This window comes from Diceros bicornis, chromosome 31 (assembly GCF_020826845.1).
Source record: "Diceros bicornis minor isolate mBicDic1 chromosome 31, mDicBic1.mat.cur, whole genome shotgun sequence".
Lineage (NCBI taxonomy): Eukaryota > Metazoa > Chordata > Mammalia > Perissodactyla > Rhinocerotidae > Diceros > Diceros bicornis.
Genome location: NC_080770.1, coordinates 12,405,058 through 12,418,669, shown reverse-complemented (window position 1 = coordinate 12,418,669; position 13,612 = coordinate 12,405,058). Strand labels below are relative to the sequence as shown.

Below are 13,612 nucleotides of genomic sequence, written 5' to 3'. Positions count from 1 at the left end.
AGGACGCTGGAGACGCCCACATGGCTGCCACTCATGTTCTGCCGACCAGAACTTAAACCCACCAGCTGCAAGAGAGGCTCTGTCCTGGGCAGCTGTGTGTTCAGATAAAGGCCAGAGGGTCTCCTACTACAGAGGGGAGAATGGATATTGGGGACAGCTAGCCATCTCTGCCCCACCTGCTGAATCAGGGCCTCTGGGAGTGGGACACCAATGATTCCACTTCTGCTGGTCCATGGGAGCCACAGGGATGAAGTGTCCTTAGAACCTGGGATTCTGAGCCCAGGCATGTCAGATGCAAGACTGAGAGTCCAAAATCCTAGGACACTGAGACTGAAAGTAAGGGGCACCTGGTTCGGCAGCCCCGACTCCAAGATTCCAGACGCTCAAGTCCTTAAGACCCTGTGAATGTCCTTCTCTCTGATTTGGAAACGAAGGTGCCACAGAGCCTGGGGCGAAGATTCCAGACCCTCCGGTTTCTGCTCTGGGAAGGCTCCTCGAAGCGGCAACGTCTGCCCTTTTTCAGCCCAGGAGAGAACCCAGGACTCTCGATATTTCCCGAAGTGGCAGAAGGGGCAGCTGGGGGCAAGGCGGGCAGGACACAAGGGTCTCTGGCCAGAAGCAGCCTGTCCCCATGCTGGTTTCAGATTGAGATTCGAGGTCTGCATGGACTAGGATGTGAGCCTGGGATCTGATGGGAAAGGCGAAGCCCCCGGTACCCTGGGGTTGTCCTCCAGCCCTGATGAGCCTCAGGGGCACCTTCCTGAGCCCCAAGGCACACAGCCCCTCCTGCAGGCCCCCAGGACAAGGCAGTTGATACTCTACCGCTCCTCATCACCGCTCTGCTTCTAGATTCCCAGCGGCACCGGCTCACAGATGAGGAGGTCCAGCAGAGCAGGTTCCAGATGCCCCCCTTGGAGGAAGGTGAGTCGGGCTGGGGAGGGGAGTGGCGGGGGGTGATCGGGATGCCAGTGCTGCCTCCAGATGTAGCTGCTCAGCTCACCTTGAGAAGCACCGGCAGCAACCTCCCTCAATACGTCCCTCCTGGGTTTCACAATTCCTATTGGCAATAAATTCTTTCTCAAGTCTAACTTAAAGCCTTGCTGCATTGCTGCTGCTTTCCTCACCATTCTCCCTTTCCTGGCTCAGGACTTGAAGAGATGCATGCCTCTCAGGTGCCCCCTGCCAACCCTGGACACTGCATGGCAGACCCCCCCTCCCTGGGCCCTCAGCACCACCCGAGGACTAACAGTGGGTCCAGCACATCCTCCGGGGAAGACTACTGCAATAGCCCCAGCAGCAGGCTACCTCTATGGAACCCTCAGGCTTTTTCTTCAGAGAAGAGCCCCTTCCTAGAGCCGCCCCCGAACTTGGAGCTGGCCGGCTCCCAGACAACTTTTTCTGGTAAGTTGTGCCCAGGAGAATTCTGTGTGTCCCCCAACCTCCCATCCTGTAGCCGACCTGGCTGGAGGAAGCATAGAGCTGGGAGCCCTGAACCAAGCTGAGGTCAGGATTCTCGTCCCAGCTCGGCAGCCATTTGCTGTGTGACCTTGGACAAGTCTCTTCCCCTCTCTGGCCCTTCATTTCCTCCTTTGTCAAGATAGGGACTTGACACTACTGAGTCGTGAGGGCCTCCCAGCTCTAGCAGTGCGTGAACTGGCTGTCTCCTGGCAGAGGGTGATTGGTTCTGGGGGTTTCCAGCAGGGCCCTCGGCTGATGACAGCTCCAGCACCTCATCCGGGGAGTGGTACCAGAACTTCCAGCCGCCGCCCCCGCCCCCTCCTCAGGAGCAGTTGGAGTGCCCAGGTGCCTGTGGCAGGGGAGGGGATCCTGGAAGCGGGGAGGAAGAGGAACTCGGGAGTGGGGGAGCTCTGGACCCGTTGGATATATCAGCCCAAGGGGAAAAGGAGATAAAGGGATGTTATATTTTAACAAACAAGAATATGAGGAGGTGGGGAAAATGGATGTGGATGGGATGGAGAAAGATTCAAAGAGGATGCCTTGAGAGGGAGTGAGCTCCCCATTAGTGGAGGCATTCAAGCAGAAGCAGCCCGATGGCCCCTTGGGGGAGACTGTGGTAGCACAGGGGCTCCCAGCACTTAGTTGTCCATCACGTTTGGTGGCAGTGTGGGGACTACAGCCCTGAAGGCTTTGCCCTCAGGGCTGACACCCTAGCGAGGGAGATGGTAGTGAGCCAGATGATAAGATGGTTTCACGCAGCATCACGGGGGAGGGGGAGGGGAACCCAGACCCGCTCAGCTCTGTCCCCTGGAGCAGCAGAGGCAATGACTGGGCCTCTCACTGACCTGAGCCTCCTGGCCGCACAGGATCCCCCAGTGCCCAGTCTGAATCCACCAACAATGAAGACTACGATGACATCAGCTCAGCCTAGACCGGGCCCAGCGAGGCAGCGGGTAGCTCCCTCCCACTGGACTCCTGCTCCACCTACTCCCCTCTCCCACCCCGTCCATCCTCTCAGATGTCCCCCAGGGGGCTGAGAGGCCTCACCCGGAGAGACAAAAAGAAACTCCACACGCTATACTGCTCGGCCTCCATCCCTCAAAGAGAACTGCTGGCACAGCCCTGCCCCAGCCCCAAACAGCAGCCCCAGGGTGGAGGGTGCTGCCTGTGATAGGTAGTGAGCTCTCTGTCTCAGGGATGAACAAGCAAAGTCTGGGCCACTTCTTGGCAGGCTGCCTGGAGGAGTCACACTGGATGACTCCTGAGGCCATTCCGACTCTCAGGGGTCTGGGGCTTTGGTTCCCTGAGTCTCAGACAGCTCAGGGCCCAGAGGTACTGCGAGGGGCCCACAGGCCCTGTCCCAGTGCTACCTGGGAAGGCCCCAGGTGCAGAGGCTGTCAATCTGACAGGTGGATGCGGGGGTGGGAGTGGCATGGCTGACCCCGGCTTTGCTCAAGTCGGTACTTGCACCTGGGCGGGGAGTCCAGCTGACAGTGGGAGGGACGGCTGCTCCTTCTACCACCAAGGGGCGGAGCCTGAGACCGGCCCTGCTTCTAGAGACCCTCGGAGCCCAGCAGGGGCGTAGCCCTGTTCTGCTGTGACTGTCCCCGGACCACAGATCCTCATTCTGAGCTTCCTACAATTACAAAGATTGTCCCATCCAGCGCCCCCATGACCCAGAGTGGGGGTCCAGTCCCTGTAGGGGCAGAAGCACAGACATGTCTGCCAGGAGGGGCCCAGGGGCTGCACTCAGCCCTGAATCCCCATCTGTCTGCTTGGATTGATGGGCGCCTCCCGGCCGAGTGCACGAACATGCCATGTTGCACTGAGAGCTGGAAACGTGTCCAGGAAGCCTCCAGAGAGAGGCCCAGGGCTCAGGGCCAGCTTCTGGTGTCTTGTTCTGAGTATCCCAAGATTAAACTAATTGCTGAATGAAACCAGGCGTGGAGTGACAAGTCCTTGAACTCACAGAACCCAGACTGCGTGTGCTTGCATGCGTGTGTGTGTGCGTGTGTGTGCGTGTGTGTGTGTGTGTGTTGAGTGGGGGCATCTAACCATCGAGGTGGATGTGCTGGGGGAAACTGGAAAACCTACCATGGTCTGGCACTGTGAAAATGCTGGGGATGCAGGGACAAGAGGATTCACGCCTGCCCTCCTGGAGGAGGTGGACGCCAAGACAGACGCCGTGAGTCGGGCAGCCTCTCCACTCCCTGATCTGCCCCTCACCAGCCCTGGCTCAGTGCAGGCCGCCGGGCGTGCTGCACTGAATAAGTTCTGACCTGGGCCTCCAAAAGCTCCCGAGGCAGGGTAATTTGAGGGGGTTTTATTCTCAGGGCTGCCTGGCAAAGGAATTGACCCCAGGCCCAGAAGGAGCTGGAGACAAGGCTGGTGGATATGGAGGGGACTGTGCAGTGGGTTCATCCGGAGGCTGGGATTTTGCCCAACTGCAATGGCGCATGCCCGGCTATGCCTGTGGGGTAAGGCGGGGCTCAGGTGTCCTCCGAGCTGTGGGTCCTGCCCTGCGGGGCTGAGCAGGACCTGCTTTCCGTTCACCTGTCCCAGAGGCGCAGAGAAAGCTGGCGCTCCCCAGGGCAACCGTCACAGGATGTGGTTGCTGCTGTGATGAGCCCCCCTCCTCGGGACCTCTGAACCCTCTCTGCACCCTGCGGGGGGGATTCCTAGGGGAGGAGCCAGCACTGGAGTGGGTGGGGACAGACTCCCAGGGCAGTCTGTGAAAGCCTTTTTTGTCAGACAGACTGGGTTCGAATCCCCGCTGCACTCCATCCTGGCTGTGTGGCCTCTGGCAAGCCACTCAACATCTCTGAGCCTTTGCTGTCAAGTTTGTCTGTAAAGTGCACATGGCAGTATAGGCACCAGAGAGGTGGTGGCAAGGGTTAGAGGCTTGGCAATACATGTCCCCTCTCATTGGTAGATCAATCAATAGAGGTGAGAGATCTCTTTAAAAGGAGAAAGGGGAGGAAAAGAGAAAACAGCAATTCGTGGGGTCTTGGCGCACTGGTGCTGGGGGAGGCGTGGAGAACATCTCATCCCACTCTTATTTTACAGATGAGGATGCTGAGGGCTAGGAGGGGAAAGGACTTGTCCACGGTCACTCAGAGAGCTAACAGCCGAGTCACAGTTGCCCCCACTGAGGGGCTCAGACAGGGAGATGGTGACACCCTCTGAGTTCTTCCTCCTTTATCCCCAGAGCAACCTCCCCCATCGCTGGCCCCTTCCCCCAAGAGCCATCAGTCCAAGAGAAACTGGGAAACCGAGACATGTCTCCCTTGTCCCCTCCCAGCCTCTGGGCAGTCTGGGGTACCAGGGTCACACAGGGCAGGGGACTTTCTGAGGGCCGGTGTCCAGACCCACAAGGCCCCCTGCCAGAGCCGGCTCTTTGGTTGGGTGATGGCTGCTCATGGAGAGGGCCCTTCCTCCCCATCTCTATGCCTCCAGGGGACTCGGCCCATTCGTTATTGAGCCAGTCCCTGCTGGGACTTGAGAGGCTGAGATGAGTGACATTGACCCGAGGAGCGGGAGCCGCAGGGAACCGCACACCTAAGCAGGTGCACTTACCCTCCACTCTTAAGAGACCTAGCACTGTAACACACCTCAAGGATCTGGGAGAGGCAACACCAAGATGTTAAGCAGACGTGGCAGCTGAATCCCTATTTCAGAAGCATTGGTATGGGGAGGGGCCATATCCGAGGACGGAGGCACCACAGCAATTTTATGGCTCTGCAAGTGCAGTGAGAGGACGGTGCACAGGGAATGTATGGGGCCCAGGAGATCCCTGGCCCAGCCGGAGGGAGGCCATCCAGGAAGGCTTCCTGGGGAGGTGATGCCTCAGCTGGGTCATAAAGGATGAATAGGAGTTGGCTATGGGCGTGGAGAGGGAAGGGCATTGCAAGTCGACAGAATGGCATGAGCAAAGCCAGAGCAAGAAACCTGGTGGCTCACGAGGTAAAGGGTGGTCCAGCCCAATAAGAGAAGAGGCTGAGGACAGTCAATGCCCACACCAACTCTATTTCATAGGTGAGAAAACTGAAGCCCAGAGAGGTTGAGTAAAATGCCCGAGTCACACAGCTAAAAAGTGACAACGCTGGGATTTCAAAACGTGCTGTCTAGCTTCAGAGCCTGAGCTTTAACCATGACGCTTCCTTTGGAAACCCATTCCCATCCCTGTGCCCACTGGAGCCACACTGCCGGACACTGCCAGAGCCCCAGCTCAGCTCTGAGATCTGGAGACAGCAGCTTGTCCGTCCCCCAACAGCACAGGCACCTGTGGGTGCTGGGATGCTGGGCTCAGGGCTGGAGAATAACTCATTAGCTTGGGTGCCCGTGTGCAGCTGGGCTCTATGCTGGCCTGGGGCACAGAGAGGAATGAAACCTGGCCCTTCCCTTGGGGAGTTTAAAATCTCTGGGGGAGACACAGAGACCAGTAACTGCAGTATATCACCATGGGAGTGCTGGTGGTGGTGATGATGGTGAAGATGACGATGGTGGGGGGCATTACTATGTGCCAGGCATGTGTTGTTTCATATAATCCACATAAGAGCTCTCTGAGAAGGTATTATCTTCCCTAATTTATAAATAGGGAAACCAAGGGCCGGAGAGGTTAGTAACTAGCCGGAAGTCACACGGCTTGGCACAACTTTTCTACCTACCTCCAAAGCCCCAATATGAAACCACTGCACTGCACGGTGGGGGTGCATCATGGGCATATTTTACCCACACGAACTGAAGTGTATGTGCTGAGCAGCAAAAGAGAAAGAAAAAGAACTGAGCCACTGTCTCCCTTAGTGAACAAACACCTGGGAGGGAGGAGAGAGGTGGGAGCTGGGACCCTCTGTTCCCTCGGATCCTAAGAGCCGTTCACTGCGTGGGCATCTTGTGGGCATCCAGTGGGCATCTCCCACTGGAGGGGATCTGAGTTATTAAGAATTCACATTTTTCATACGTGGTGGGCCTGGAACCCAAGCCCATCGCTTCATCTGGGTCATCGAAGGCTGGAGGGAGAAATAGGCAGGTGGAGCCCCCGCAGGACGGACTCAAACACAGGGGGCTTCCCGGGAGAGCTTGCCTTTTCTTTCCCTCCATCCCCATCTCCTTCATTTCTTTCTCCCTCCCTCCCTTCCTCTTTCTTTTTCTCTTTCTTTCTTTTAAGTAGTAAATACATTCACATGGTTCAAAACTCCCAACAACACATAAACTCACATCATTAAAATCTTGTTACCCACCCACCTACCCTCTCCCCTCCCTACCCCCTCCCCAGGTAAACACTTGTTTCTCTGATAGAAACACAAGCAGGTATGAATACCTCTTGTTCCCCCTGCCCCTTCTTATGCAAAAAAGGGCATTCTATCCACACTCCTGGATAGCGGATAGGGCTCCTTGCTTCTTTTCACTTCTCAAGGCATGCCGGAGAACATTCCTAAGGGATTTTCAAAACTAATGTTGACCATATTTGAGTTTGTTCCTTGTGCTACCCAAGCGTATAACCTCTGCCTCATATGGGGCCCCAACACTTTGCTACAGAGGGCTGTGTGGACAGAGGGGAAGAAGCCACTAACTCTGCCGGAGTTTGTTGGGGAAAGCATGACAAAAGAGGGAACAAATGAGTCGGCCATTGAAGGATGTGTAGGAGTCTGCTGGATGGAAACAAGAGTAAAGGACATTCCCAGTGGCAACAAGTGCAAGTGTGGTGCGTGTTGGCTGAAGCCTGGGGGGCAGAGAGAGCACAAGTGGAAAAGACCATTGGGGAGCATCTCAGAGGGTCTGGGTCCCTTGCCCAGGGGTTCTGTCGTTGACTCGGAGGGACTGGGGAGTGGCGAGTAGTTTCTAAGACAGGGAAGTGATCTGATGAGATGGATGCTCTAGAAAGATCACTGCTGTGAGTGGAGGCGGGTTTGAGGGAGGCCATTTGGGAGGCAGCCACAGAGCACTGGGGGCCAGGACTGGGGGATGGAGGATTCGAGGGTTTGGAGAGAGATCATATACATGGGAGATGATCTGCCAACACAGCAGCCTCCAGCCACCATGATAATATGACAGTGACATTCATAACCACAGCCTCCACTCCTGAGTACACGCGTCAGGGACTGTTCTGGGCATATTACAGGGCGTGACCCATTAATGCTCCCAACAGCCCTGTGGGGTAGTAGTATTATCTCCATCGTACAGTTGAGGAAACCAAGGCTCGGGAAGGTTCAGAGCTTCTCCAGGGCTGTCAGCTCATGGCAGGGTGGCTGGGCCCCAGCTCTCTCTCCACGTGGCCTCCTGAGTTATAAGGTCCCCGCTAAAGGCTCCTGTCTGTGCTCACTGATCTGAATGCCCCAGCCGGAGCATCACACCCTTCTTCAGGCCCCACAGTTCATTTGCATCCTCCAGACATCTAGGAGAACCTGAGGGATAAGGCCAGGAGGAGACTTGGACGGGATAATCCCACCAGGGTCCCTGTCTCCTGTCTGCTTTCTGGGCCACATCAGTGACGTGACTCCAAGGCTCTGAGGCCACTCTCAGAGGCGCAGTCTCGGTCATCTATGCCCTGGCTGGGCATTGCCTGCTGGTACCCAACCTTTCCCAGTGGAAACCTCACCTCCGAGGCACATCTTCCAAGCTGCCACTCAGCTCCCCATCCCTCCCCAGTGCCCCATCTGCGGTTTCCACTTCCGCCCTCCCTAAGACCCTCTTGACAGTTCAGAAGACAGAGGGGGCTGGAACCATGTGTGGCCGCTCAGCATGGACCCCTCTTGGCCACGGCCCAGGCCTCCGCCCTGGCTTCGTGAAGATGGGATGGAGTCTCCAAGGCGGGGAGGAGCAGGGGAGACCCATCCAGGAAGGGATGAGTTCAAAATAGCCTCAGTGGAAAGTTCATCTCCCACCACATCCTTCAGCTGTTTACCAGTTTGACGGGGTTCTGGCATCCTGACATGAAAAGAGGCTCACCCTTCACCAGCATCATCGAGGAAGGACAGAAATAGCAACAGAGGAAGACAAAGAAGAGAGAGACAAAGGCAGGGAGGAGAGAGTGTGTAACGAGACGGAGAGGACAATAAGCGGGAGGCAACGCGGTACCTGAGCAGACAGCGGAACAGACAGCGCGGCCCACGAAGTCGTCTTTATCGTCCCTTCCTCTGAGCCGGGCACTGTCCTGAATCCCTACACAAGTGGCCTCACTTAATCCTTATACCCTCCCAGGGCAGTCAGTCATCCTAATTTCCATTGTCTTCCAGGTAAGACAAGTGAAGCCCAGAGAAGTCATGGAACTTGTTCAAGGTCACCTGGTGAGGACCCAGGGGAGCTGGCTTCACAGCCAGTCAGTAGGGCGTCCGCACAGCAGGCAGGAAGGAGAAGAAGAAAGAGAATGGAAAAGTAGAAGGCTGGAGAGCTGGAGGGGGTGGGTTGGAGGCCGAGGGAGGATCAGGACTCATATTTCTTGGGGACGGATTGCCCCCCTGAGGACCCCAGCCCCATCCCAGCTGAACGCAGGTGCCCCTTCCCCGCCCCTCCACCCCAACCACCCCTAAGTGCAGAAGGAGGGAATGGAGTCGCCCCCCAGGGCCACGGGCTCTGCCTGAGATTCATTTTCCTGCTGAGTGACCCATTCACAAGCACCCCCTCTTGCCTGTGGGGTCTCCTGCCCTCCTGCCACCGCTGAGCCGGGGCCAGGTCCACACCCATCTCCCCCTCCACTCTTTTACACAGCAGTGGGGAGAGAAAAATGATCCACATCCACACACTCAGAAACTCATCACACACACAGGCCTCCAGGCCATACTCTGCTTTCCCTCTGGAAGACACCATCATTAATCGGGGCCCTGTTTCCCTCCCACGGCCTCCTCTCTGGGTTGCAGCCATCCCTCCCCGTGGGCCTCGCTCAGACTCCCCAGCCTGAGCGAGACAGTGGAGGCTGCTCTCATCTGAGGATGGAATGCTAAAATAAATGGGGGTCAGTAACCCCCCAACTCTTCCACACGGCCAAGACACACTGATGCCCTTTGTCACAAGACCATGATGGTGACCGTCTTCTCCCCCAAACCTGTGGCGCCTTCCGTGGCAGTGCCCCGACTTCCCGCAGTTTGTTCCATTTCCTGATCTCGCCCTCGTCCCTCCCACTCTCTCGGGAACCTGATGAGTGGGTGGGCGCATCCTGCAGCAGCAGGAGAGTTGGCACATATTACAGGTGCACAATACCCCCAAGACATAGATCTGTCCCCCTGCAGGACCACTGGCTCCTGCTCACACTCACCTCTGCAAGAACAACCCATTCCTTGTGGGCTCTAGTGTCAGGCCAGGCCATCATGGCCCTCTGTCCCTAAGCCCCCTAACCTGGGGATAGTGTGGAGCCAGAGGGCATCAGGTCATCCTGCACCTCCGGCTGCAGGGACCCCTCGAGAGTGGGGGGTGACGGCCATAGCACTGATTCTGGAGCCCAGCCCAGCAAAGATCCTGAGATCCCGTCCTCCCTTCTTGTTCCAGGAAACTCACCTCTTCTCCTGTCCATACTCAAATCTCCCTTCTGCTTTGTAAGCGCTCTTCTCCATTCCTATGGCCCATTCTTTCCATGACCCCCCCCCAAAGCATGCCTTCCTCCTGGCCGCTCACCAGCACCCAGGAGACAGCCCTGCACCTGACTCCCTTCCCCCTGAGGGTGAGTCCCCACCCAGAGTCTGGAACAGCCTTTGTCTCATCGCTTTCTCCACAATCCTTAACCCAGCGTCCCAGACTTGAGCATCGCAGGGAGATGAGGACCTGGAGGCAGAATGAAGTTGATTTAAACCAACATTTCCCAAACCTCAGTTTTCCCTGTAAGTCTTCATGGTCTTGCTTTATCTGCGGACCATTTGTTCTCTTCCTTACTTAAGACTTTTTCTTTAAATGTATTCACGTTTTTTTTAAAACTTAAGTTTATTTTTAAAGGAATCTTAAGCCATTTACAAAATGTCTGGCGTGCGCATTTCAAAAATGCTAATGTCACAAAATATGAAGACTCAAGAACTGTTTCTGATTAAAGGAGCTACAGAGACACGGCAACTGAATGCAAAGCATGAGCTGGGATTTTCTTTTGCTATAAAGCACATTATGGGGACAGAAGATGAAATCAGAATGAGGTCTGCAGATTAGACAACACTATTGTATCTGTGTGAACTCCCTGATTTTGATAAGTATACTGTAGTTATGTAAGAAAATGTTCTTGCTTTTAGGAAATATGCACTGAAGTATTGAAATATTCAGGAGTGAAAGGACAACCTGTTTTTAAAAGGTTCAGAAAAAAATAATCTACGTGTGCATGTGTTTGTGTGTTGTGTGTGTGTATGTGTAGGTAGGTAGGTAAGTAGGTAGAGGGGAGAGAGTAAAATGTTAACACTAGGGGAATCCGGATGAAGGGTATCCAGGAATTCTTTGTATTATTCTTGCACCTTTGCTCTAAGTCTGCAACTGTTTTAAAATTTAAAACACATTTAAGGGAAACTTTATGTTGCTGTTATAAGTGGAAAACTAGCAGCACTTGCTAAGAATTGAAGGTAATTCTAAAATAAAGCAATGCTGTTACTCTTGCTGGATGCACTAGTCTGCTAAGTCTGAGCATAAGACTCCTGTTCTTGGTCACGTGTGGGGATGCGCGAGGGCGGGGAGGCGGGGAGGCATCCTGGTGCCAGCCCCAGACGTTCTCCTTGATGTCTTGAGAAAGACTGGCACAGAGCTGAAAAGGCCATCACTTTCTCACGATGCAATCTGGTGATATTTACAGTCTTGTCCTATGGATACGAGCTCAGGGACATTCGTTTCATGACAGTTTAACGGGCAACCTCGGGGCCAAGCCTGTTACGGAGCCCTGGCCCCGATAGACGACAGGGTCCCTGCCTTCAGGAAGCTTGCAAGCTGGGCAGAGACAGTTATGGGCAGGACTGGGGTGGACGCGTGTCCAGGTAGGACTCGCTTCTCCGAATCCCAACACTCCTGGGGTCCCTGGAGTCCAGAGGTGGTGACCCCGGGGCGAGCAGGTGCCCTGGGAGCAGACACATCGCAGGAACAGCTCAGAGCTGGTGAAGAAAAGAGAACATTGTCAGTTCATGAGAAATGAGATGGCAGGACCCAGCCCCACGTTACCACACCCGGACGACGGAGCAGCCCGAGCCCACTCGGTTTTCAGTGTCTGTTCTGATCCCTCCTGGTCCCCCACACTAGTCCTGCTCCCTGCTGGGATTGCAAACGAGGCTTTCTCCCCATTTTTCTTATGGCATATTTCACTTTTGAAAATTACTTTTTTATTTTAGAATAGTTTTGATTTACAGAAAAATTACATAGATCACACAGACTTCTACAGCCCACAATGAGTGTCCCCTGTTATTAACACCTTACATTAGCATGGTGAATTTATCACAATTAATGGGCTGATGTTGATATATTATTAACTGAAGTCCATCTGCTATTCGGATCTCTTTAATTTTTACCTGATGTCCTTTTTCTCTTCCAGGGTCCCACCCAGGACACCACATTACTGCATGTAACCATCACGTCTCCTTCGACTCCTCTTGGCTGTCACAGTTTCTCAGACTTTTGTTGTTTTTTGATAATGAGGACAGTTTTGAGAGGTACGGGTCAGGGATTCTGTAAAATGACCCTCATTTATGGTTTGTCTGATGTTTTTCTTACCCTTAAACTGGGGTCATGGGTCTGGGGGAGGAAGACTGCAGCGGTAAAGGTCCATTCTCATCACATCGTATCTCATCCTATCTCATCACCTCCTATCAATGGTCCATCCATCAACATGACATACCATTGCTGATGTTGATCTTAGTCACCTGTCCCATTTCTCCAAAGTTTCTCTTTTCCCTCTCTTTCCCTACTGCACTCTTTAGAAGGAAGTCTCCGTGTACAACCCACACTTAAGAAATGGGGAGTTATGCTCCACCTCCTTGGGGACAGAATACCTGCATAAATTATTTGGAATTTTTCTGCATGGGAGATTTGCCTATTTTCCTCCACTTATTTATTCAATCATTTATTTATATCAGTAGGGGCTTGTGGGTTTCTACTTTGAGTTATAATCCAACTTTATTTTGCTGTTCAAGTTGTCTGGCTTTGGCCATTGGGAGTTCCTCCCATTGGCTCTGGTGACCACCTCACATGCCCCGCCATTGTGGGTTTGTGTGGCTTTGTTTATCAAGCACTTCCTCACTTTCTGGCCCTCCACGATGCTCCAGGCTCCTCTTGTATATCCCCTGCTCCAGTCCTGGAATTGGCCATTTCTCCAAGGAGCCCTGGGTCCTCTTGTTGGAGAATAATATTAGAAACCAAGATCTGAGCGCTGGCTGTGCTTGTTGCTACTGGAGCATGGTTGTTTCTAGGCTCTCTCAACTGACAGAGCAGGGAAATATATGTGTATGTGCTAACCAGTGTATATACACAAATCCATAAATACTTGATATTTATATTAGGGTAAACATGAGCTCATTCTAATGCCTCCAACTCTAATCCAGTACCATGTGGATCATTCTAGACTTCTCTCGTTTATCTGTAACCTCCCGCTCCAACAGCGAGAAACCTGACTCCACCATTTGCCATCCATTTGCTTAATTGTTTGATTCTATATATTATTTTTTCTTCTTATAGTTTTCATTTTTTCTCCCTCCAGATTATAAGTTCTTCAAGGGCAAGGCCTGAGCTTGTTTGTTTTTTCTTTCTGTTCCACTCCTTCCCCACCCACACCAACGTCTAACAGACTATCCTTAAAAAATATACATAACTAATATTTTATGAGTGTCCACTATGGGTCATTTTCTCTGCTCTTCTCTAGGGAAGCAAAGATGGGTAAGACGTGGTGCTGACTCCCCAGTTGCTCCCAGTGCCAATAAATGCTTGTTGAACACCATGAAGGGTCTTGTCACCTGCCAGGAATGACAAGACTTACGCATCCTAAGTAGAGGACCACATGGAAAGGAGAGGCAGACTGGAATGTCAGCTCCATGTGGGCAGGGAGTTTTGCCTACTTTGTTCTAATCTGTATCTCCAGTACCCAGAACAAAGTCTGGCATGTAGTAGATGCTCAATAAATGTTTGAGGAAGGGATAAAAGGAGGGAGGGATACAGGGAGGGAGGGATACAGAGAGGGAGGGATGCAGGGAGGAAGGGATGCAGGGAGCGAAGG

The 13,612-nt window shown here is 53.6% G+C and overlaps 1 protein-coding gene across 1 annotated transcript in view; it reads left to right on the top strand.

Moving 5' to 3' along the window:
• Positions 1–3,395, top strand: part of CD6 (CD6 molecule) — a 42,663-nt gene extending 39,268 nt beyond the window's left edge. Inside the window, exons 10-13 of the mRNA XM_058526749.1 lie at positions 850–921; positions 1,147–1,401; positions 1,699–1,803; positions 2,325–3,395. Of these exons, the coding sequence (XP_058382732.1) occupies positions 850–921; positions 1,147–1,401; positions 1,699–1,803; positions 2,325–2,389 (497 nt within the window). The 3' untranslated portion in view covers positions 2,390–3,395. The remainder of the gene's footprint in view (positions 1–849; positions 922–1,146; positions 1,402–1,698; positions 1,804–2,324) is intronic.
• The last annotated feature ends 10,217 nt before the right edge of the window (positions 3,396–13,612 follow it).